At 40.7% G+C, this 25,265-nt stretch overlaps 1 protein-coding gene across 1 annotated transcript in view; it reads right to left on the minus strand.

Moving 5' to 3' along the window:
* The window catches only part of LOC143437397 (uncharacterized), an 86,249-nt gene that overhangs the window by 20,382 nt on the left and 40,602 nt on the right, over window positions 1-25,265 (minus strand). Inside the window, exon 5 of the mRNA XM_076922233.1 lies at window positions 5,911-5,935. Coding sequence (XP_076778348.1) covers window positions 5,911-5,935 — 25 coding nt within the window. The remainder of the gene's footprint in view (window positions 1-5,910; window positions 5,936-25,265) is intronic.

Genomic DNA, 25,265 nt, shown 5'->3' on the forward strand with positions numbered 1-25,265 from the left:
ACTTAAGCCTCTATTTGATATTCTTCAAAGAGATTCTGACCCCTCCTCCCCTCGAGCCTTAACCCCTGAGGCCACCTCTGCCCTTAAGCTTGTAGAGAAAGCCATTCAACAACAAACTGTTACCTATTATTCTCCAACCTCCCCCTTGTGGCTATTGGTTCTTCCCACCGTGTTTACCCCCACGGGATTATTGTGGCAGACTAAACCTTTATATTGGCTTCATTTGCCTGCCACCCCTCCTAAAGTGCTACCTGTTTATCCCTCCTTGGTGGCACAGATCATAAGGATGGGAAGAGAGACCTCCCTGAAGCTTTTTGGTAGAGATCCTGACCTTGTCAGCGTTCCCTATGATGCCGCTCAAGTTTGGTGGCTACTTCAGACCTCAGATGATTGGGCTATTAACTGTATTTCATTTCAGGGAAAGATAGATAACCACTATCCCTCTGACAAACTTGTACAGTTCCTTGACCACCAAGCGGTGATTTTCCCTAAAGTGACTAAGAACATTCCCATTCCTCAAGCACCACTGATTTTTACAGATTGATCCTCCTCTGGGGTTGCAGCCTTTAATAAAAGTGGACAGGTCTCTAAGTTTCAGAACAAATTCTCCTCAGCACAGTTGGTAGAATTGGTTGCTGTTATTCAAGTCTTTAAGACTTTCCCAGATTGTGCCTTTAATCTTTTTAGTGACAGTGCATATGTAGCTCAATCAGTGCCTCTGTTAGAGACCGTTCCCTTTATAAGGCCATCTACCCACGCTTCCCCCTCTTTTCTGAGCTTCAAGAAATAATTTTGGCTAGGTCCCATCCATTCTTTGTAGGTCACATACGTGCCCACTCTGGTCTTCCTGGACCCTTAAGTGAGGGAAATGACCTCATTGATAGGGCCAACCGAGGGTCTCCACTTACCTTGGCGACCTTGGCCTTGCCTTCTGATCCTGTACAACAGGCACAAAAAGCCCACCAATTGCATCATCTAAATGCCCAGACCCTCCGACAGATGTTCTCTATTACCAGAGAACAGGCACGCCAGATAGTGCGTCAGTGCCAGGGATTTCTCACCCTCCTACCTGAACTACATTTAGGGGTTAACCCTCGTGGCCTTACCCCAGGAGAAATATGGAAACTGGATGTTACTCATTTTGCCCCTTTTGGTAAGCTTAAATATATACATGTTTCTATTGATACCTTTAGTGGTTTTCTTTGTGCCTCACTACAATCTGGTGAGGCTACCAAAATGTTATTAGTCATATGATTTCTTGTCTTGCCTTTATGCCCATACCTAAGATACTTAAGACTGATAATGGCCCTGGATATACCAGCGTCTCCTTTAAACAGTTCTGTGCCCAGCTTAATATTAAACATGTCACTGGTATTCCATATAACCCCCAAGGACAGGGCATTGTAGAAAGGGCACATCAGACCTTAAAGAACATGCTCTTAAAATTACAACATTCAGGGGGCATTTTATACCTACAAAGGGGAATCATAAAATTTTGTTAAATCATGCACTATTTGTTCTCAAATTTTTGACCCTTGATGAAAAAGGAAAGTCTGCAGCAGATAGGTTCTGGCATCCTACTACAGCAGACTCCTATGCCAAAGTCATGTGGAAAGATCCGTAGATATAGAGTGGAATGGTCCTGACCCAGTCCTTATCTGGGGGAAGGGACACGCGTGCATATATGATTCAAAGAACAAGATGCCAGATGGCTACCAGAAAGACTGGTAAAGTTGGCTAACTCTACCCCAGGGATACCCCCTGAGAATGGTTCTTAACTGTGCTTCCTTTCAGAAAGATGCATCCAGTCACCTTATTTCTCCTACACCTCCTGCTCATACTTCAGATTTATCCAACTGTGAGTATTAAATCCCAACACTCCCCATATCAGATTTATAACTTTACTAGGGTCATAATAAATCAAGCGGGAGACATTGTTAATTCCAGCTCTTCACTTGGAACCCAGCCTTCATGGCCCTCTTTAGAGGTGGATCTTTGTGCTCTTGCCCTGGGAGCCAGTGCTGATTGGGGGACCCCCTCTCATTATTGGCCCCAACATCAGCCTGTTGATGCACCTAACCCCAATTATGATGGCCACCTTATAGGATGTAATTTTTTTGATAGGAGAATCTCCTTGGCCAATGATTCATCTGGCCTTTATGTATGCCCTGGGCCTACTCACCGTGGTCGCTCTCAAAATTATAAATGTGGCTATAGCTCTGATTATTATTGTGCATCTTGGGGCTGTGAAACCACAGGAGATGCATATTGGAGACCCCATTCTTCCTGGGATTATATCACTTTAAGGAGAAAGTTTCTACATACATATTTGCAGGATAAATTAGGAATTAAGACTGCCCAACCATTTAAATCCTGGTGTGCATTCAAATGGTGTGTCCCTCTTCTTATATCCTTTATGGATATAGGAAAGAGTAAAGACTGGACAGGCCAAGGGTATGAGTTGGGTCTACGTCTAAGAGAATGCTCGACCTTTTCACTCACCTGCTCAGACCCGAGACTCATTTTTAGAATTAAACTCCTTAAGAGTATCCCTAATAAAAATGTTGCTGCTGTGGGCCCTAATCCTGCCCTACAGCACCCTCAACCACCAGCCAAGCCCGTCACCAGGCCTGGAACTATTGCTCCAGCCATTTTATCTCTCCCCACCTCCCCGGAGGTTGCCTTATTCCAGCCCACTATACCTGTGGGTCCTCCTAATTCTGCTGATCTTATTATTTCTCTGGCAAATGCCTCCCTTGAAGCTATTCATAATACCAGTGAATATCAATATCGAGAATGTTGAATTTGTTTTTCACCTACTCCCCCTTTTTATGAGGGAATAGCTATTTTTACCCCGCCCTTCTTTCTGATAATAGCAATCTGTTATTATGGGCCACTTCACCTGAAGGAGGTCTTACTCTTGGTTCCATTTCAGGCATGGGCCTTTGCCTTTTGGGGCCCTTTATGCTTCCCCCCCCCAAGATTTGGTCCCTATTTGCAATCAGATATTGATTTTAAATAATACCTTTTTATACACCATTGCATCCAATGGTACATATTTTGCCTGTGCCACTGGATTGACATTATATATTTCCAATTTTGAATTTTTAAAGACCAGAGATTATTGTGTAGTTGTTACCATTCTTCCTCATTTTCTTATTCATGACTCGGAGTTTTTTCTTAATATTCTAGATCAAGGTCCTTCTCTTAGGACCAAATGAGAGCCTCTGACAGCCCTTACGTTGTCTGTCATATTAGGAATCAGCGCTGTTGGCGCAGGAACGGGCATTGCTTCTCTAGTCACTTCCAATAATCATTATGCCCATCTTCAGTCTCTCATTGATAAAGACTTAAATAATTTGAGAGAAGGAATACAAGACCTTAAGGACTCTGTGGCTTCTCTTTCTGAGGTGGTGTTACAGAACAGGAGAGGACTTGACCTTGTCTTCCTTAAGGAAGGGGGTCTCTGTGTGGCCTTCAAACAAGAATGTTGCTTTTACTCTGATAAGACAGGCCTTGTCCAAAATAGCCTGGACAAAGTCAAAAAGAGTTTAGAGGAAAGAAAGAGAGCCAGAGAACAACAAAAGTCATGGTATCAAAATTGGTTCTCTACTTCACCTTGGCTTACCACCCTATTGCCTAGTTTATTAGGACCTTTTGTTGGTTTTTTATTGCTTTTGTCTTTTGGCCCTTGGGCCTTTAACCATCTCACAAATTTTGTTAAGAACCAGATTGATGCTGCCATCAAGAAGCCAGTTGAAGTTCATTACCAACAACTGAAGACTGAGGGAGATCCAGAAGTGACTCTGCCAGAGACAGGCGCAGCTGCCAGCCCCCCTGCCTCCCCCTATGGCCAACCCCTAGATTTCCACACCCTCAAGAAAAGTTCCTGGCATGCCTGGCTCTGCCCTCGTTTCTCTCGCTAGGGAGCTTGGCCTCTTGATCATCCCGACAAAAATTGGCTTTTTTCTAAACTAAGACCTGCCTTTAATGTGGTCCTCTATATCAGGGAGTCTTTCATTATGACAATATTACACCCCAAATGACAAATGGCTGATAACCTAGACATTCACACAGGGATTAGGATGGCTGTGAGTTAGCCCAATGACGGGATTATTGTAGGTCCACTTCCCAGGGGCCCACCCAATGCAGCCGGAAAGGAGTGCGTGGTGCTGGGAGTGGGTGCAGCCTACATAGCCTAAGACAGGGTCCTCACCCTCCTTTCACCCACCTCGGGGTCCCTTGATGTTGCCCATTGTCGATAGCCTAAAGCCTTCGACCATCAACATGACTCGTCTCACATTAATGTCTTGGGGTTATGAAGTCGTCTAAGACCCCCCCACAATTTGACCTCCAAATTCTAAACTCATGTAGTTGGGATTGATCACAGGATGCCCTCTCCATCTAAACAGAGAATGGGGAGATGTCAGAAGCCAGGACCCTTGCCTCTTACCCTCGCCCCCTACTTCTCCCCACCTGCACAATGTCTCCTGCAATTTCATCTCCCTAGCAACCACAAGGTTCTGCTTGATAGTTACAAATAGATTTTTAGATGTAAAGCAGTGTACCGTATCTTTTGAAGTAGGCAGTTGGACCGCCATTGTTTCAGGGCACAGGCCAAGAAGACTCTGTACTGTCCCATCACCTGGACCACTATTGTTTCAGGGCACAGGCCAAGAAGATTCTGTACTTTCCCATCACCTGGATCCCTCTTACCCCTCCCTTTGAAAAATGTATTATAAATAAGCACTTGGTGCCCAAATATATGACTCTTGACAAGGATCTGCTTCCTTGAGTCCATTCTCTCTCTCGCCCGTTCTTCCAGGTTGCAATCCTCCTCGTCCCTCATGAATAACCTAGGGCCCGCAGGTCGGGTCAAAGGAATATACTCCATGCCTGTACTTAAGTATTTTATTTTAGATCTTAAAATGATAACCCAGAATAGTAATCACAATCCATCAATTGTCAACTTCACACATACTGGTAACTCTTGTGTCCACATGAAAACAACAACTAGGTAATAATAATGCCTAACACGATACAGTTCTCCTTCATACAACTTCACATCCATAAGGTTAGGTGGATGGAATCTTACACTAATGGCATCATTCCTTTAATACCATTTAATATCACTGATCACAGAATTTAGCTTCATTCAATTTCCTGGTTAGATTTTCTTTTTTGACCTAACATTTTATACTTTTTCTTTCTAAGATTACTATGCTTACTCAAATCATGATGAGACTAAACATAGGTCAAAGGCTTTGCTGGCATCACTGTGACTTCCTTTGTCAATGCAATGAACATCATCCTCTTTACCTTATCTTCAAGGACACTACAGAAAAAGGGCAAAAGGCAGCAACATTCTTCTGCAAAACATCATAAAAACTATACACAAAGTTCAAGTCACCCTCAGTACATATGTGTTCTACTAGCATGGCCCAGTAAGTTCCAATTAATGCATATGAAATCCAAAGTCTAAAAATTCACATTGCTCCATAAAACAAAACAAAATACCAGGTCAGGCCTATCATAGCAATGCTTAAGTCTGGGGAACCAACTTCTGTCTTAGATAGAATTTCCATTGCTAAGAAGAGACATTGTAACCAAGGCGGCTTTGTTAATATTTAATTGGACCTGGCTTGCACTTTCAAATGTTTAGTCAATTGCCATTATAGCAGGAATGTCAGCATGCAGGCAGCCATGATGCTGGAAAAGGAGCTGAGAGATCTGCATCCTCATGAGAAGGCATCCAGGAAGAGACTGTCCTCCAGACAAGTGGTAGGAGGGTCTGTTTTGTACTGGCCTGAGCTCCAAAGACCACCACCCTAGGAATTAAATTCCTTCAAAAAGGTAACATCTACTCCAACAAGGCACATCTCTTAATATTGCCATTACTTAGAGTCAAACAAATTAAGATCACCACAATTTATTTCTACTATAAATTCTTTCATGCTTTTAAAAATGATTAGGACATGCGGAGTCTTTAACATGTTGATTACATTCAGAAGGTTTCTCTCTCATATGTGTTCATTTCTGTATTCAGAAACCACTGTGGCACATAAACCATTTCTCAACTTTAGTACAATAAAAAGGTTTCTGCTCAGTTTGTGTTCTTTTATGTCTTTGGAGACTACAGAGATATGCACAGGCTTTACCACATTCACTCTATTCATAAGGTTTCTCTAAAGCATATGTTTTTTAAGTGTTTGGATAATACAGTGACATGCAAAGGCTTTATCACATTGACTACATTTATAAGGTATCACTCTGCACATTTTCTTTTGTGTATTTCGAGATTACTGTGTTATGGAAAGGCTTTACCTCATTCATGACATTCAGTTTCTCTTCAGTATGTGTTCTTTTATGATAATGGAGACCACTGTGCCATGAAAAAGCTTTACCACATTGATTACATTGATAAGGTTTCTCTCCAGTATGTGTTCTTTTATGATATTGAAGAGCACTGAGCCATGAAAAGGCTTTACCACATTGATTACATTCATAAGATTTCTCTCCAGTGTGTGTTCTTTTATGGTTTTGGAGATTACTATGATATGAAAAGCCTTTACCACATTGATTACATTCATAAGGTTTCTCTCCAGTATGTTCTATTATGACATTGGAGACTATGGTGACATGAAAAGGCTTTACCACATTGATTACATTGATAAGGTTTCTCTCCAGTATGTGTTCTTTTGTGATATTGGAGAGCACTGAGACATGAAAAGGCTTTACCACATTGATTACATTCATAAGGTTTCTCTCCAGTATGTGTCCTTTTATGTCTTTGGAGATTACTGTGCCATGAAAAGGCTTTTCCACATTGATTACATTCATATAGTTTCTCTCCAGTATGACTTCTTTCATGTCTGCAACAATAATGGGCACATGTGAAAGCTTCACCACATTCATTAGCCTTATCAATCATTTTATTAATATGAATAAATTTTACAGTTGGTCTAATAATAAAGAACACTCAGATGTTAAGGTTTTATCACTTCGATGTTCACGGTTGTACTTGCTCACTGTGGGTTGCTTTACCTCTTTGAAAATACCTGTGATCATAAGAATATTTACTACATGGCTCATATTTATAGACTCATTTTTCTATATGAGATTTCTATATGTTGTTTTTAACATGTCAAAACAAATATGGGATAACTCAGAGCATTAAAACACTGATTGCATTCTTAGATTTTTCTGTAGTGTGCATCACACAACAGCAGCACTGTGAACCAGGATGAACAGAGGCATTTCCAAACTTCTAGTACCTATAGAGATTTTCTGCAATGTGACTTTGGGCATGTTCCCAGTAAAGTCAGAAAATCAATTAACTGCAAACAGCTATCATATTCAGCAAGTTTACCAAAGGCAGAATACTACATATCTTCTCATTGTTCTGAAATAGATAGAGGTACATTGTTCCTTTTAATATCCCTAGGCTCACATGGTTTCATCCATTCTGAAACTTGATATATCCATTAAAAAAGAAGAATAACTGAAAGCTTTTCACACTGAATGCACAAACATTGACTTTTTCTTCATTGTAGATATGATTAATGTTTCTCCAGGACAAAATTCTTGATTTTCGTAAACCTACCACACTATAAACTGAATAATTTCACTACAATAATGAGTATGTCCAATTTTATCATGGAGTATTTGCTTATTAGAAGGTTATGGATACATGTTTATTACTATTCAATGTGCAACATCTAAATATATTATGAGACTATACAAATTGGTAGTTCCACAACATAGTTCTAATGTAGATACAAATCAAATAAAGGAATCTCTTAAGACATTGTTTCCTTCTCTTCTTTCTTACAGAAATGCCTTGCAATCACCAGTCAGATAACTGACATTGAGGTACATAGTTGTGGGAGAAAATTATAATCATAGATACAATAAAATGACTGATATTTTACACACTTGCTTTCTTTTATAGCTTCCAGATCATATTAAAATTTTCTCACAGGCATATTTGTATCAGCTGAGACATTAAAATTACCTTTCATGACTTCTAGAAGTTTGACATTGTTCTTCAATATGGTGGACTTTCAAATTATAGCCTGAAAGCAAGGTACCAGAAAATGAATGATATGGTATTGGAATTAGGCAAAATTTAAGTTACTCTGAATTTTCACAGCAATGAGCCTGATTTATTCAACTCAATATTACTTGTTCTCTATTGAAACAAGAGATGATCATCAGTAACCCAGAAATATTTTTCCCTTATTTTGAAAAGCAAAAGAAAATTCACAGTCTTACCTATAGCAGTGAGGTTCCAGTAGGTCTCCAGCATCACATCTTTGTAGAGATTCTTTTGGGAAGGATCCAGCAAATTCCATTCTTCTGCAGTGAAGTTTACATGCACATCATCATAAGTCACTGCATCCTAAAATATCACATACATGTGTACAACAGAAAGTCTGATACTGACATCACTTCAAAGCAAAGTTATGCTTCCTGGACAATATAATCTTATAATTCACATGATTACTTCACTTATTTGCTGACACACAAATTATAATATAATCACCATGTCAGTTTAGAAGAAACTTGAAATATTGACACTTGGACCCTTGACACAGGGTTCACCCGTATCACTCCTGAACCCTTAGAATAGGATATAGCCTTGCAACACAAATGGCAACTGAGAGGGATATGCAGGGGGAAACAGATCAACTGTACTGAGCACACATCTGAAAAGCTGTATGAACAATTACTAACTACAAAAGTGATGGGCAAGCTGTGTGTATTTGCTCATGTCTTTAATCACAGAGGTACAGGCAGGTGTATGTCATTGAGCTGGATGCCAGCACCATCTATGCAATGAGTTTCAGGACAGCAAAAGTTACATGTTAAGAACCTCACTCTGCTACAAAAATGAACCAGGAAACAAAAATGATAGAATGAACTAACAGTTCTTTACTGAAGTTCCTACAAAGAATTATACATTCACTGCAGTTCTGTATTCATCTTGTATAAACATAAAGTGAACCAGTTTAAACAGCAACATTAATTAAATTTTACTAAAAGGGAATGTATGTTTAAACAGTTAAAAATGAACAGATGAAATTATTAGTAATGTATATATTTTGTTTTCTTGTTTTTTTTTTTTTTGTTTGTTTTGTTTTGTTTTTTCCGAGACAGGGTTTCTCTGTATAGCCCTAGCTGTCCTGGAATTCACTATGTAGACCAGGCTGGCCTTCAAATCAGAAATCCACCTGCCTCTGCCTCCCAAGTGCTGGGATTAAAGGCGTGTGCCACCACCGTGTGGTAGTAATATATATGTTGATCAGAAATAAAGAATGTATTTCAGGAAATGTAGTTCAGGTGTTGAAAGATCTTGCTAGTCTTCCACATAATGGTGGTCAATTTCTAGCATACACATGTGGACCCACACTTGTCCATTTCTTGAAGATCAGGAGTTCTGAGGCCATCTTCTGACAACAGTAAATATGAGGCACACATGACATTCATATTCATGCATCCAGCCATAATACACTTATTTATTCAAAAATTTCACGACAAACATAAAAGTTAGGAAAAACATTATGTACCAGCAATTTAATGAATCTGAAGCATCAGATAATATTGATAACATGAGCAGAAGCCATGGGGGAGAAATAGAATATAATGTATATATTAGACCAAATTTCAAAATGAAAGATGTGGATGAAGAGCAGCACAAAAGCATGTGCTTATTAAACAAAACTATGTCAGGGGGCTTCTGTGGTTTCTATATCTACAATCAGGACAGGAAAGGCTTCACAGGGAAATTTGGTCTGGAAAAACAAAAACAGAATGAATAAAGTTAAAAATATAAAACCACAAGGTTTGCAAAATAGCATAGCATTAAACAGCAAATGTGTGCACAGTATCTTATGTGATTTAGGGACAGAGTCCAAATGGGGAATGTATGGGAGCATGAGAAGAAAGCTGAAGGATCAGATTCAACCACAACACTGGAGACACCCAGAACAAAATTCATCCTGTCTAAAAGAAATGCAGAGCTAAAGTTGGAGCAGAGACTGAAGGAATGGCCAATAAAAACTCATTCAATTGGAGACACACATGGACAAGCTCGAATCCATGAGATTATTAAGGATACTCTATGATGCTCCCACACAGAAGCATTGCATAATTGTGCATTGAGGGGCTCCACCCAGCAGCTGACTGAAGCAAAAATGGAGATCCACAGTCAAACATTGCATGAACCTCGGTAACTCTGATGGAAGAGTTGGGGAAAGGATTGAAGGCCCTGAAGAGGACAGGAACTCCACAGGAAGAGCAACAGACTCAACTAACCTTGACCCTTGGGGACATTAAGAGACTGAGCCACAAACAATAACACACACAGGCTGGACACAGGACCCTGGCCCATAAGTAGCAGATGTGCAGCTCAGTCTTCATGATGGTCCTCCAACACCTGTAGCAGGAGCTGTCCCTAAAGCTGCTGTCTATCTTTGAAATCTGTTCCCTTAACTGGGCTGCCACGTCTGGCCTCAGTGGAGAGGATGCACCTAACCCAATAGAGACTTGATACACCATCATGGATACCCAGGGGCCCACACCCTCTCAAAAGTCAAACAGGAGGTACAGGAGGAACTCTGTGAAGGCAGGTGACATAGAGTAGGGTCTCCACTAAGTTCATAGTCATTTGATTTATAACAGCTTGAAACTGGAAAGAATCCAGATGTCCCTCAACCAAAATATAAATATAGAAAATATGATTCATTTATAAAATGAAACATTATTTAGTTATCAAATACAAGAATATCATGAATTTTGCAGGCAAATGGATACAACTAGAAATTATTATCTCAGTGAGGTAACCAAGATCTAAAAGCACATGCATGTATGTACTCACTTACAAGTGAATAATCATAAAATACAGGAAACCCACACTACACTCCATAGACCCAAAGAAACTAAAGAAGAAGGAAGTCTGAAATGAACGCAGTTAAATCTCACTCAGAAGGGGGAGTAAAACAATCATAGGAAGCAAATGGAAGAGAGATGGATGAGAGAGCAGACAAAAAATGGGAATTGAGGAGAACCAGGAAAGGTGTGGTGAGAGACAACAGAGGGCCAGAAAGAGAAAATGAATCAAAATCTGCAGCTGGGTGTTGGGGACGGGGTACATTTAGGATGTGCCAGAGACCATAAAATGTACCAAGGAGTCTAAGGTTGATCTTAGCTGAGATGCATAGCAGTTAGATATGGACACTGAAGAGGCCAGCTCTTGCAGTCAGGCAGGACACACAATGGAGAGTTAAAGACACCAACCAATCCTATTGTCTTTCTACCCAAAATTTGTCCTGTCCACAAGAGTACAATCTACAACATAGATTCTGTAAAGCAGCAATATTAGGCTGTTGTTATAGTTCTAACTTGCTACTTTGCTGCTGTGATTGAATCCTCTAAGCAAAAGCATCTCAGGTAATAAGCAGTTGTTCTACATGGTTCAGTCAGATCACAGTCCATCATTTTGGGAGCTTAGATTAGAAACTGAAGGCAAAAAGCATGGACACACACTATCTCCTGGATTGCTCTTTTGCTTGGTCACTGTCTCATGCTCAGCCTGCTCTCTCATCCAGCCCAGGACCACTTGCTTAGGGATATTGCTACCCTCAGACAAAGAGTCTTCCTAGTCAATCATCAACACTATCTCTCACAGACATAGCAATCAGCCATTCTGATGAGGACACACCCTCTAGAGAGGTTCCTTCAGATGACTGTAGCTCTGAAATGCTGAGAACTGAAAACAACTATGACACAGACACAATAATAAATGAGGAAGTTGTTACAACATAAAATCAATGATTTAACCATATCAATTACAGGAGCCCTGCCACCACAAGAGGGAGTTGGAGTTGTGGCTGAGCAAGAACAAAATAGGGAGCTCACCTGGCTCACAGCAGGGAAGGATTCACTGGAGTGGGGAGCTCAGAGGCTGTGCTGAGCTGGGGTGAGGTGTCTTTAACCCTGGGTTCCCAGGCCAGTTCTACCAAAGAGGAGGCTAAAACAGCTGGAAGGTGGACAGAAAAGCAGATTGTCCCACACAACTGAAAATGGCCACCAACAAAGGACAGGATCTCTGGTTTAAAGAAAATATGCTAAATTTGTGAGAATCGATGAAGAACAACCTTCCATCTTATGACAGCTCCAAGTTCAAAACTACAGAGTCACATATGAACTGGGCAGAGGGTAGTTCAGAAGGTGGGAAATGAAGTCTTTGTCTTTCTACCCTGTAAAACAAGGTAGGCAGAGCCTGATTTTGCCCTAAATGCTGTATCGAAGAGCTCTCTGTCATGGACTAGTCAATGGGTCTAGAAGGATTTAACCCAAGGTATGGGGTTAGTAACTAAATTCATTGGGGTAGTGTCTGTCTCATTTCCTCAGTCAGAAAATAACAAAATGCCACACACAAAATAGATAGCCACAAGGGGACATAAAGGCTACTCAGTAGATTGCTCCACTTAGAGGAGAAAATGAAGATAGGAAGGTAGCTGTCAGCCCTGTAGCAGGGTTCTAAGTCTGTTCTAACCTCCCCAGAAATTAAGATAATGGACATACCACCCCCTACACCAGGCTCTGAAACGTTTTCCAAGCCCTTTGTGGCTTCAACTCTCCAAGGCATCCACTATACTTTGCTTCCACAGTTACTTTAGTCATCTCCCTCTGCAAATAATCAACAAAAAATCCAAAAACCAAGGCACACAGACACAAATCTGACAGATAAGACACTGACACAAAGAACAACAATGACACTTCAGCCTTCAGTTAGGATTCCTTAAGGTTTCAGGGTTCCAGTCCATGCACCAAGATGTTGTGCCCAAGTCACTGGGACCCCAGAGACCACCAAGAACCTATTGCAACGCAAATACACAAAGGTCTGTACTTTGAGCTCAGTAACAAGGATTCTCCACAATCAATCTCACATCAGGTCCAAACTGAGAGACCAAGTCTAGGGGTGCTGAGTATTTATTGTAGTTACAGCAAGATTGGGCATTAACATACAGGTCACCAACTTAATTTTTTAGAAATGGCATGTCTGGCATAATTTGCAAGAACCAAACAAGGAGATAAAACCATCTGCCAACTATGATGGGTAGGATAACTTTTTTTCCTCTTTAAGGTTTACTAGTTATCTATATGTAGCTAAACCCTGCTGCTGTACCTTGACTGGCTGTTGATAAGAGGGTTTAGTTATAGGATGTTTGCTCAAGTGGACTTTGTGCACTCTCAAAAACACAGTTGGTTGGACTTCATAAACTCATCTTTTTGACTAAGCCCCTTATTATCAAAACATACTACTGTTTACCTGCAAGCCATGACTGACAGTAGAGCAGGTACTTTACCCAAAGACCTACCTCACTGTCTGTTACTGCAAACCCTAATATCAGTTGCCCTGACAACTGGCACAGAAGACCAGTGGCCTCACCTTTGGAAAAGAATATTAGTGGAAATTACCTCTCCCCTTGTGCATGCCTCCTAAAGATACTGCAGACAATCCCCACTTGCCCTTCCTTTCCTGCCTCATCCCTGTATCATAGCACCCACTTGGGCAGATACTTCCTGTTCACCCAATGCCATGTCTGAAAGGACACAAGGTAAACTTTCTTTAGATCTACCACACTATTTGTTATCTAAAATGCAATTTTCACAATTTTACTGTACTAACCAACAGAAGGAGCTTAACATCGCTAATGACAAAGTCTCCTTGTAGATTACTAAGATCATCTCTTCCTGCTAACCTCTTCTCCCAGCTTTCAACATTAGCAAGCATTCCCTCTTGAACATAACAAACAAACATGTCAATAAAAAAGGCACCACTCAGCCAAAGCTCTTTTCAAATCCATACATAAAACAGTAACCCAGGAACAAAACTCCCACCCAAACAAGACAAATCCAAAATCATTATCCAAATCAATAATCACTTCAAACCCAGAGGACTAGACACCACCATTGGAATATAATAAATAACAACCAGGAAAATATGTCAGCAAGAAATCCAAGCTAACCTATCACAGCAGGGCCTGAGAAATTAAAAAGCAGATATGGTACAAAAGAGGTTGTTTGGGAACAGGAAGATGAGTGAGAACCTGGGGGAGGGATAGCGGCACAGAAGAGGACCTGCAGACAGGCAGACCGACAGGGAGCAGAGAGACCTGAGAGTAGAGAAAGAGAATAGAGAGGGGCATGTGCAGAGAACAGAGACAGGGAACAAACAGAGAGAGTTGTGTAGCTGGTGGTCCCTGTATATAAAGCACACCTGACAACAGCAGCAGGTGATGGAGGCAGGGAAAGACTAAAGCAGTTGCTAAGTCCCTGAGAGCAGAGCATTGAAATTACCTGTGCACTGACAACCACAGAGGTAAGGTTCACAGAGGGAACAGGAAAGGAAGAGAGGGTCTCAGACATTAAAGATGAATAAAACAAAATGGATACATCTGTCAATAATAAAAAAAGGTTGAGTCTAAAAGTTTCCTGGCACTAAACAACTAGGACAACTAGGAATTCCAAATGTTTTGGGCAGATTCAGAATCAGACAAGATAGTGAAGTTACCCAGAGGTCACCTCCTGATCTAACAAGTGAGGAGCATCACCAGGGACCTCACAGGTGGTCACATCTAGCTGATGCTTCCCATGCAGCCCTAGAGAGGATCCAGCACCCCAGCTCCCACTGCTCAGCCGCCCTGCCCCTGCCCATTGTGGGCCGTGATCCTGTGCTCACCATGACTCAATTTCAGAGCTTCCCTGAGGTCTCCACACAGCACCCACAGCAGAGCTCAGAGCAGGGCACAGATGACCATTCAAGCCTGCACAGGAACAGGAAACTTGCAGAGTGGCACCCAGAAGAATCGGCCTCCTTTTCTGATTGGCAGGTCTGCCAGGGAGCCTTGATTGGCCAGTGAGTCTTACAGCTCCTCAAGGTTAAAGTGTGCTTCTGGGCCAGGGTCAGATGTTTTCTAGAGCTGAGGAGGGGTTTGCACTCCATTAGCTTTGGTTTCTGTCTTCAAAGAGGAACCTCACCCCACCCAGCCCTGGGAGAGAACCCAGCATTGCAGCTCTGGCTGTTCAGCTGCCTGCACCTCCCCTCTGAGAGCAATGATCCTGCAGTTACCAGGACCTGACTCCATACCTTACCTGAGCTTTCCTCACAGCACTTGCCTTCTTCTTCCTGTCATCAAGGTGAACAGCTTCCATAGCTCAGTACTCAGTGTGCAGTGTAGGTATCAATCTGACCCACAAGTCAATGTATGCACTGGTTATTTCTTTAGAATTCTGTCTAAACTCCACCCCAGTTACCTGGCAACAGCCAGGTATGCTCCTCCTCATGGTTACCTGGCAAAAGCCAGGTAGGACTGACCCCCTGTAAAGGTGGCTGCTTACCCCTTCCTCTCCCTTTTTATCTCTTGCTCTCTCTTTATCTTGCCATCTTAGGTTCATCAATTGCCCACTCTCTTCCATTCCCTTCTCCCCTCTTTCTCCACATGCTCAAGCCAGGCCTCTACTTTTCTACGTTCTGCCTCTCTCTGTCTTTGCTTGCCTCTACTACCCTCTTAACTCCCCTCCCCATGTCCTAAATATACTATATTCTATACTATAATGTCATCTGGCTGGTTCATCAGGGAGAAAAGATATCTCAGCATGTCTGAAGAGACATCTCTTTACCCGACACCTCCCCCACATACATAGAAAACATTCAGTCTCTCTTTAAAGAGGTAACTGTGGGGAGCAGCATACCTGGTTATCACCAGGTAACTGTGAGGTAGAGTTTTAGACAGAATGCTAACACTAAAGAGGGATTTTAGGAATCAAGAATCTAGTTTTGTTTCTTCATGCAGGGCTCAGGGAAACTGCAGCTTCCTTTCACCAGATGACAGGTATCAATCAACCCTGAAGAAAAGCCAGAATCAAAAGGGAAACACAGGTGAGCACTATTGTTAGCCAGTACATCTTCATTAGTGTAATAGTGGAGAAAACAACAGTTGTTTAGTACAGGTTCTGTAGATAAACATAGCTCAAATCATAGAATAAATCTTTGTATACAGAAATGCTATTTAATAGAATGTCCCAATAAATGCTGTTTGACAAGGGAAATTAGATCAAGGAAATCAAGAACTGGTTGATTTCATGCTGCAAGATATTACAGCTGACATTCAGTGTATGCCAGAATTCTGAAGAAATAAGTACTTACTAATACCAGTTTTAAAATGTAAATAAACAAACAAATCATCTTTGTTTTGTACAAAAAAGTAGGGCCAATAAAAAAAAACAAAAACACTGCCCTGTTAAATGTCCTTTATATATGTAGGTTGTCAAAAGAATCTATATTCCAGATTAAAGGTGGATCTGAACATCTCAAAACATCAATATTAATAAAGGGTTTCTCACTTTAAAAATTGTAATAAAAATATGCCCCACAACAAGCAGGATTTGAGTTAGTGTTAGGGGATTAGACAATCATGGGTAGGATTAGCATAAGGTTTGTAGAATTTGATTTAGGGGGTTAGGAAATTAAGAGGTGAGGGTTAGGATAGGGTTGGGTTCAGGGTTAAGGTTAATGTGGTCACCATTATTCTTTATGGTCCCACTGAGTCAATATTATCCCTATTACTCAAAGAAGAAATATTGTTGGGAGCCGACTTTTAGCAGAAAGTGGCTAGATCAACTTTGCAGCCATCTGGAACCATGCACCCTGATGAAAGTCTTGGTTTTCAAAAGCATATAACAGCTGAAGCACACTCTGATAAGAATATTGTTTATCCCACATAGCCTGTTTTGCTGTTTATTGACCTCAGCTGCATGGTGCACATGGTAAAGTGTTTTCACCTGTGTTCTCCTGCTTGTGTTTATAAATACCCCAGATTTCCTTTCAATAAGTGAGACAGGGTGAGAGAGGGGGGGGGAGGAGACTTAAGACCTGACCACACACCCTGTCTTGTCTCCAGTATTTGTGTCTCCTGCCCCTCCGGCCTCACTCTCTCTCTTGACCAGAGCAGTAAGCCCCCAAAGTGTTGAGGCAGAGTGCAGCCCTCAACAAAATATCAGGCCTAAAATGTATTCATTTTATATCTTAATGGTTTGTTTTATTCTTATTCTAATAGCTTCTCTCTTACTTAGAGAAAAACTTCTCAAAAGAAACTAAAAGTTTTCCCAGCCATTTGCCTCCAAAACTAGCATACTAACAAAGGAAGCAAAGACTTTGATATTCACAGAACCCCACAGATAATCAAAGGATAAGTTGTCAAGAGCCACACAGCCTGCTGCCAGCAAAGAACATTTATGCTACCCTATGCTGGGTCTCACTGTCAGCTATTGCTGCAGTTAATTTTCTTCTGAGATAAAATCCTCTCAGTATTCTTCTGCTCCAGACATGTCTGGTTTAACTTCTTCCCAACCTAAAAATATGATTATTAAAGATTTCTCTGTGAAGTTTTCACTTGACATTGAAAATTCTGAAAGAGAAAACCCACACAAGCAATAGACACAAATTTATGGTTTATAAATTTTGACTTTTTATTAATTACATGTAGAATATATACCTGAGACATGATTTGGTTATTCATATGATGTACTTAATAGCAAATGAATTACAAGTAATTAAATTTGTTAACTTGACCCTAGTTCATTTTGTTCCTGATGAAAATAAAAATTGATATGAAAGGACAAAATATATTTAATCAATATATCCACACAGGTAGAATAAATATAAAATGATAATATTGGTCTGAAACTTTCCTTGGAATAGGAACAACTGGAAGCAGCAGCCAGGTACATTTTTTGAATTGTGAATTCCCTCCCCATTTCACCATTGTTTTTGCAGGGAGGATTCAGTCCTGCATGGTGGAAATCTGCTAGGTAGCCATGTTGGTCACAAGTTAGTCTTTGGGCTTACTCTGTTGCTGACCTCCAATTCCTCTGTCATTTTCATGTGAATTTAGTCAAGGACAACTTTATATGAATAATAGAAACAGCTATGATGTACTGTACTGAATATCTATCTCCTCAGAGCTAAGCTCCATAAAGGTTATCACAGCTGATCTGCACAGTCACCATGTAAGAGAAGTCCTAGTATCCTCCTTTGTGTATAAGGAGACCAAGGCTCAGAATGGTTCCTCTACCCCATCTGAATTCTCACAGGAATTAAGTAGCAAAATGAAAAATCAAAGTCAAACCTGAATGTTAAAAGAATGTTTACCGTAGTACATTTTTCTGTTTGTTCATTGGGCTCTTAGATGGCATTTCTGAAAGCAAATCCCAACTGCAATTCATGATCCCCATACACCTGAGGCTTTTCAATAAATCATAAACACTGCAGACTGCTGCAGAGGCAAGAAGAGGTTCAGACTGCTGCAGAGGCAAGAAGAGGTTCAGGCTACTTTTCTCAGCTTCCTATCCTGATGTCAAAGGTGCCCAAGGTCTGGACCCTATTCTAGTTTATAAAGCAAGATGATGATTCATTTTGACAAAATAGTGTGAGGTGACAATGTACAGCTAAGAACAGTATTGATTTAAACTTATGGAGTGTTTTCTGGAAGTTTCCATGTAGCATTGTTGGATTAGTGCTGATACACACACACACACACACACACACACACACAGACACACATACACACAAATACACACACACACAATTTTCTGAAGTGGACTATAGTTGCAAGTAACTGAAACCATGGCTAAGTGTACTAAATATTACTCCAAATATGCCTTAAAATGTCTGATTCTGGTTCAATTGGTAACCAAACTAAACTCTGCTCCTCTGCAAGAGCAGCAAGCACTCTTAACAATTGTGCCATCTCTTTAGCCCCAGCTTATTCTGAAAGTAGAACTTAATAGATCCCTTGCCCTTTTCCCCTAAATAACAAATAAAACAACTCAAGTGTTAGACACTCCACAGGTTACCTCACCAAGTAATACTAAGATTGTCTAAGTGAAATTGCCCCTTTACTGGTTTAACTGATTGCTAATACTAATGGCTAATTTAGATGGCTTTTTTCTGCAGGTACCCTTGCATGCCAGCAGAGGGCATCAGATCCATTTGTCATGAGCCACCATGTCTTTTCTGGAACTTGAACACTGGTTTTCTGAGCCATCTCACCACTATCTGTTTACTGGTTAACTGCCCAAAAAGCAAGGACTTAAAAATGGATCAACTAGTTAATCAAAAAATAGTTGAACAAGTGACATGGCAAGACCACATTTTTGTGAGGAAAGAATGGGTTGCAGAGTGCTCTTTTCTACATGATCCTGAATCATTTAGGTTTGGGCTCCTCTGCAATGTTCCACTATTTTTTATGTTATGTATCCTTGACAACCCCTCACCCCCCTTCTCACTCCTCTGATATATGGTTTTTGCTTTTTAAAAAAGCCCCTCAGCTTGCTGGTCTTTTGTCAAACTCTACTCCTGTGAGAGTGAGCTGTTTGACTGTTGGTTGCCAACTCTTCTCCCTAATAAACCTCTGCTGATTGCATCCAGGTATGGTATCATGTGAGTTTGTGGGTGGCCGTTACTTCTCAAGACTGTATTTAGGGTCTCCCAAGTTTGGGGGTCTCATTCCTAACAATAATCTCTGTTATTCATGTTTTTATTTCTCAAAATATAATCCAAGTTACTAACCACAAAAGAACAAATGGCTGTGATAATGTTGACCATACAACCTACATTCTGTATCAGTTGACATAAAGTAAAAACAACAAACAAAAAAAAAAAAACAAACGTGATTGGGAGAAAAATGTAGCTGTAACTTGGCACAGGAACTTTGTGGTTTTGACTTTTGGAAGCTATATTAACTTTCTGGTTCACGGTGGGGCTGAGGCTGGGGTATTGCAGCTGAGCTTCTGAGTGTAATTTTGTGGCCCTTATTATCAGCAGTGACTTGATTACAATAAATTCTTATCATGTGCCTTGTCCTGCGGTTGAGTTGTGTTGGATCTCAGTGGACCTCATGACGTAAAGGCTTTAGCACAGTATGTAACCACTGTCCAGTATGAATAGTTTCATAATGATGAAGACCAAGAGGTCGGCAAATGCTTCATTATACTAAACATGTCCCATTAGGACTCTGGTGGGTGTGTCCTGAGTCACAGAATGTATGTTAATACTCAAGGGTGTGTCCTGAGACACAGGGGGATGTGTGTACAACTCAGTGGGCATGTCCTGAGTCACAGGGTGCATGTTTTGCACTCAGGAGTTAAGTCAGTGTCACAGGGGGCAAGCTTAAGACTCAGGGACATGTCCTGAGTCACAGAGGCCCATGTTTAAGATTGAGGGGGCATGTCCTGAATCACAGTGGGTATGCGTAAAACTCAGGGGGTGTGTCCTGAGACACAGGGGGTGTGATTAAAATTCACGGGGCATGGCCTGAATCACAGGATATACTTCACAGGATATATTTCACCATTGTGAGGAAATACTGGGACAAAAGAAGACCAAAAGCAGCAAGGCAATCTCCAAATTCTGCATCTCCATGTCTGATGTCAAAGTGTTCTTCAGATCTCCTACTCCTTCCTGCTTTGTTCACTGCAGCAAGTTCTTTCTCTTTGGCTGGTTTTATTCCCTAAAACAGTTTTCTGGAGCAGGTACCCCACAGCTCTGGAATCTCAAAGTATTAGGGTTTCAAAGGTAACTTCAATACTACAGCTTCTTGTTCCAGTATCTGGGATCTACACATGATCTGAGTCACAGGAGGGCAAGCTTAAGAATCAGGGGGCATGTCCAGAGTCACAGAGGGTTTGCTTAAGACTCAGGGGGTCGTTCCTGTGACACAGGGAGCCTGTTTAAAACTGTTTCCAGAGTAACAGGGGGGTGTTTTTATGACTCAGGGGATGAGTCTTGAGTCACTGGAGGCATGTCCTGAGTCACAGGGGGCATGTCCTGAGTCACAGGGAACATGTTTAAGACTCTTGGGGCATGTTTAAGACTCAGGAGGTATGTCCTGTGTCACAGGGGGCGTGCTTAGACTCTACCATGTATTCTTTCATGACAATGAAGACTCTAGAATTGTGCAAAGGCTTGACCATATTAAATACACTCACAGGGTTTCTGTCTTAGTGTTTCCATTACTATAAAGAGAAATCATGAACAAGGCAACTCCTATGAAAGCAACAGTTTTATTGGGACTGGCTTATGGTTTCAGAGATTTAGTCCTTTTTCATCACAGCAGGAAGCAAGGCAGGCATGAAAGAAAACATGATGCTGGCGAAGAAGCTTAGAGTTCTGCATCTTGATCCAAAGACAGCCAGGAAGAGATTGTCTGCCGGGGAGCTAATAGGAGGGCCCATTCTACACTGGGTAGAACTTCAAAGACCACACCCATAGTGATGCACTTCCTCCAACAAGGCCACATCTCATAATAACTTCCTCACATGAGCCAAGCATATTTATACTACCACATTCCATTGCCTGGCCCCCATATAATTGTGTCAACACATGAGTGTATGGGGACCATATTTAAAAGTAGCATAATACAAAATATGTGAGGTTCAAATTAAAAAGTCCTCATCATCTATTGAAGTCTCATAAATGTTTAAAGTCCAAAGTTCAAAGTCTCTTCTGAGATTCATCCAATCATTCAACTGTAATCCCCTATACTTTCCAAAACAAATAGCACATCTTATCCATCCAAATTAACAGGATATAGGTCACCATTATGAGGAAATACTGGGCCAAAAGAAGACCAAAAACCAGCAAGGCAATCTCCAAACTCTGCATCTCCATATCTGATGTCAAAGCGTTCTTCAGATCTCCAACTCCTTCCTGCTTTGCTCACTGCAGCAAAATTCTTTCTCTTTGGCTGATTTTCTTTCCTGAAAGGAGTTTGCCTGAGAAGGTATCCCACTGCTCGGGAATCTGAGCCTCTTGGGGTCTCCAAAGAAACTTCAAAATTACAGCTTCTTGTTCCAGTATCTGGGATCCACAGATGATCTTCTGCGCTCCATTAAAGAAGCTGGGTCTCTCTCCAGCTCTTCCCTCTATAGGACACTAGTTTCTGCTTGACACCACTCAACTGCTGCTGCTGTTATTTCTGCTCATCCCAAGGGACTGACATCTTCAATATGCTGGGTTCTTCTCTGACAAACAGTCTTCACAGCATTCCTCTCATGCTCCCTTCATGGTGCCAAGCCTTAGCTGCACTGCATGACACATTGATGCCTTAAAACCAGTGCCACCTGGGTGAGTCTTACCCAGGACTGAGTCAAGCTGCACCACAAGGGACAACCTTGGCTACCTCTGGAATACAGCTTCTTTCTCCTCTCAGAAAACACTTACCATAAGATTTCACCTCAGTGATGCTGGTTTGTTCTTTGTCACCACTAATTTTTTAACTATAGCCAACCAGCATGAATTGTCTCAGTCGTCCCTTCTCTTCTTGCCTCTAAAGTCAGAGCCACAAAAACAAAGCTGCTGAGTTCCTCTGCTTGTTTTTGCCAGAACATGGCCTCTTCTAGTACATCATCACCACCTTTCTATTTTTCAACAACATTACTGCCTAAGCTTGGCTGTCCTTGAACTTGCTCTGTAGATGAAACTTGAACTCAGATCTGCATGGCTTTGTCTCCTGAATGTTGGGCAATACATGTGTAACACTTTCCCTGTACCTAAGCTTTTCATCACCTAAAGCTTGTTCTTTACCAGGATGACTTGAATCAGAGATCTGCTTGACTCTGATCTCCTGGGATTTAAGGCATGTACCATTATGCCTGGACCTAAGTATTTCCTTTTAGATTTTAAATTGAAAACCCAGTATAGTAATCACAATCTGTCCATTGTCAATTTGACACATAATTGTATCTTCTTATGTCCACATAAAAACTATAACCAGTTAATAATAATGCCTAACATTATACAGTTCTCATCCATACAACCTCACATCCATATGTTTAGGTGGATGGAATCTTGCTATAATATCACCATTTCTTTAATAGCATTGTGTATCTTTGATCATAGGATTTAGCTTCATTCAATTTCCTAGTGAGATTTTCTCTTTGAAGCTAACATTTCATATTTTTCCTTTCTAAGATTACTAAGCATGACCAAAACAATCACCATGAGAATAAACACAGGCCAAAGGCTATGCTTGGCTTTCCTGAGACTTCATCAGTAGAATTAACAAAATAAATCTCTTTACCTTCAGATGAGAGCAAAAGACAGCAACATTCTTCAGCAAAGCATTATAAAAACTATATACAAAATTAAAATCACCCTTAGTACATATGTGTTCTACTAGCATGGCCCATGAAGTTCCACTTAATGCATGTACAAATCCAAAGTCTAAAAATCCACATTGCTTCCAACAAAAGCATGGTCAGGTGTACCAATAAAAATACTTAAGTCTGGGGCAAAAGCATGGTCAGGCCTACCAATAAGAATCCTTAAGTCTGGGGTACCAACTTCTGACTTAGATAGAATTTTCATTGCTAAGAAGAGACACTGTGACCAAGGCAACTGTTTTAAAGGCATATAGTTAATTCCATCTGTCCTACACCTTCAAGTGTTTAGTTCATGTCCAACATAGCAGGAAGAATGGCAGCATGCAGGCAGCCATGATGCTGGAGAGGGAGCTGAGAGTTCTGCATCTTCATGAGAAGGCATCCAGGAAGAGACTGTCATCCAGCAAAATAGTAGGAGGGTCTGTTTTGTACTGGCCGGAGCTCCAAAGATTACCACCCTAAAAATTTACTTCTTTCAAAACAGTAAATTCTACTGCCAGAAGGCCAAACATACTAACATCGTCACTTCTTATGGACAAGCATATTCAAATCACCACAGCTTATTCCTACTATAAATTCTTTCATGCATTTAAATACGATTAGGACATGCAGATGCTTTACCACACTGATTACATTCAGAAGGTTTCTCTCTAGTATGTGTGGATGTTTGTATTCAGAGAATACTGTGGCATTTAAAGGATTTTGCAACTTGAGGAAATTCCCAAGATCTCTGTCCAATTTGTGGTCTTTTATGTCTATGGAGACTATAGTGATAGGCACGGGCTTCTCCACGTTTGTTACATTCATAAGGTTTCTCTAAAAAGTGTGTTACTTGAAGTATTTGGAGAGTATATTGTAATGCAAAGACTGTACCTCATTCATGGCATTCATGCAGTTTCTCTACACTATGTATTCTTTTATGTATCAGACAATGCATATGTCAGCACCTTGAGGACACTGAGTAACTCTCTTGAATGTGTTCTATTATGTAGTCGTAGATAAAAGTGAATTGTCAGTTTTTCCACAGTGATTACATTAATGAGGCTTCTCTCCAGTGTGATTTCTTTGTGTGTGGGTAAAGAACTCTGACATGCAAAGGCTTTACCACACTGTCAATACTCAAGCAGGCTTCTCTCTGGTACGTGATCTCTCCTGTCACTGCAGATGACTGTGACCTGCAAATGCTTTACAACACTGATTACATTCATGAGGTTTCTCTCCTGTACCTGTTCTTTTATAATAATGGAGATGCTAAAATTGTGAAAAGTCTTTACCGAGTTGATTATATTCATGAGGTTTCTTCCAATATTGGATCTTTTATGTTTTCGAGATTAGTGGGACATGCAAAGGCTTTAGCACATTGGTTGCATTCATAGTTCAGTCCAATAAGGGTTCTTTTATGTTTTTGGAAAAAAAAATTATGGAAAGACTTTTACCACTATAAAGTCCTCACCAAAGGGAGGAACTGTAAATTATCCGTGGAAAGTCCCAGCCCATTATTCAGTTTGTGACAGGGTCTAAGTAGTAGTCAGGGAGAACATTCTGTATAGGATATTCTCAAGAGCCTATTCATGCTCAACCATCTATCTTGTGGTCAGCCAGGTTTCTTCAACAGGGAGTTCATGAACGAGCTGAACTGTATTCCTGGTTCCTCTCAGCATGCTAGAAGTTTTTGAACATTCATAACCCTTTCACCACAATGATCACATTCATAGGTTTCTTTCCAATATGGGTTGTTTTATGGTTTTGGAGACAAAAATTTTCTGAAAAGGCATTTACCATATTAATTACATTCACACAGTTTCCCTCCAGTATATGATCATTTATGTCTTTGGAGAATTTTCAATTATAAATGATTTATTCCAGATTGATTATATATCTAATGTTTCTCTCTGTTATGGGATTTTTATGATATTGGAGATGACACAGTTCTGTAAAGCCTTTGCCACACTGATTACATTTATACCGTTTCTATCTAGTATGGGTTTTTTATGATATGGGAGATAACTGGAACTTGTAAAGGCTTCGTCACA

Source organism: Arvicanthis niloticus, chromosome Y, assembly GCF_011762505.2.
Source record: "Arvicanthis niloticus isolate mArvNil1 chromosome Y, mArvNil1.pat.X, whole genome shotgun sequence".
In the NCBI taxonomy this organism is placed as follows: Eukaryota; Metazoa; Chordata; class Mammalia; order Rodentia; family Muridae; genus Arvicanthis; species Arvicanthis niloticus.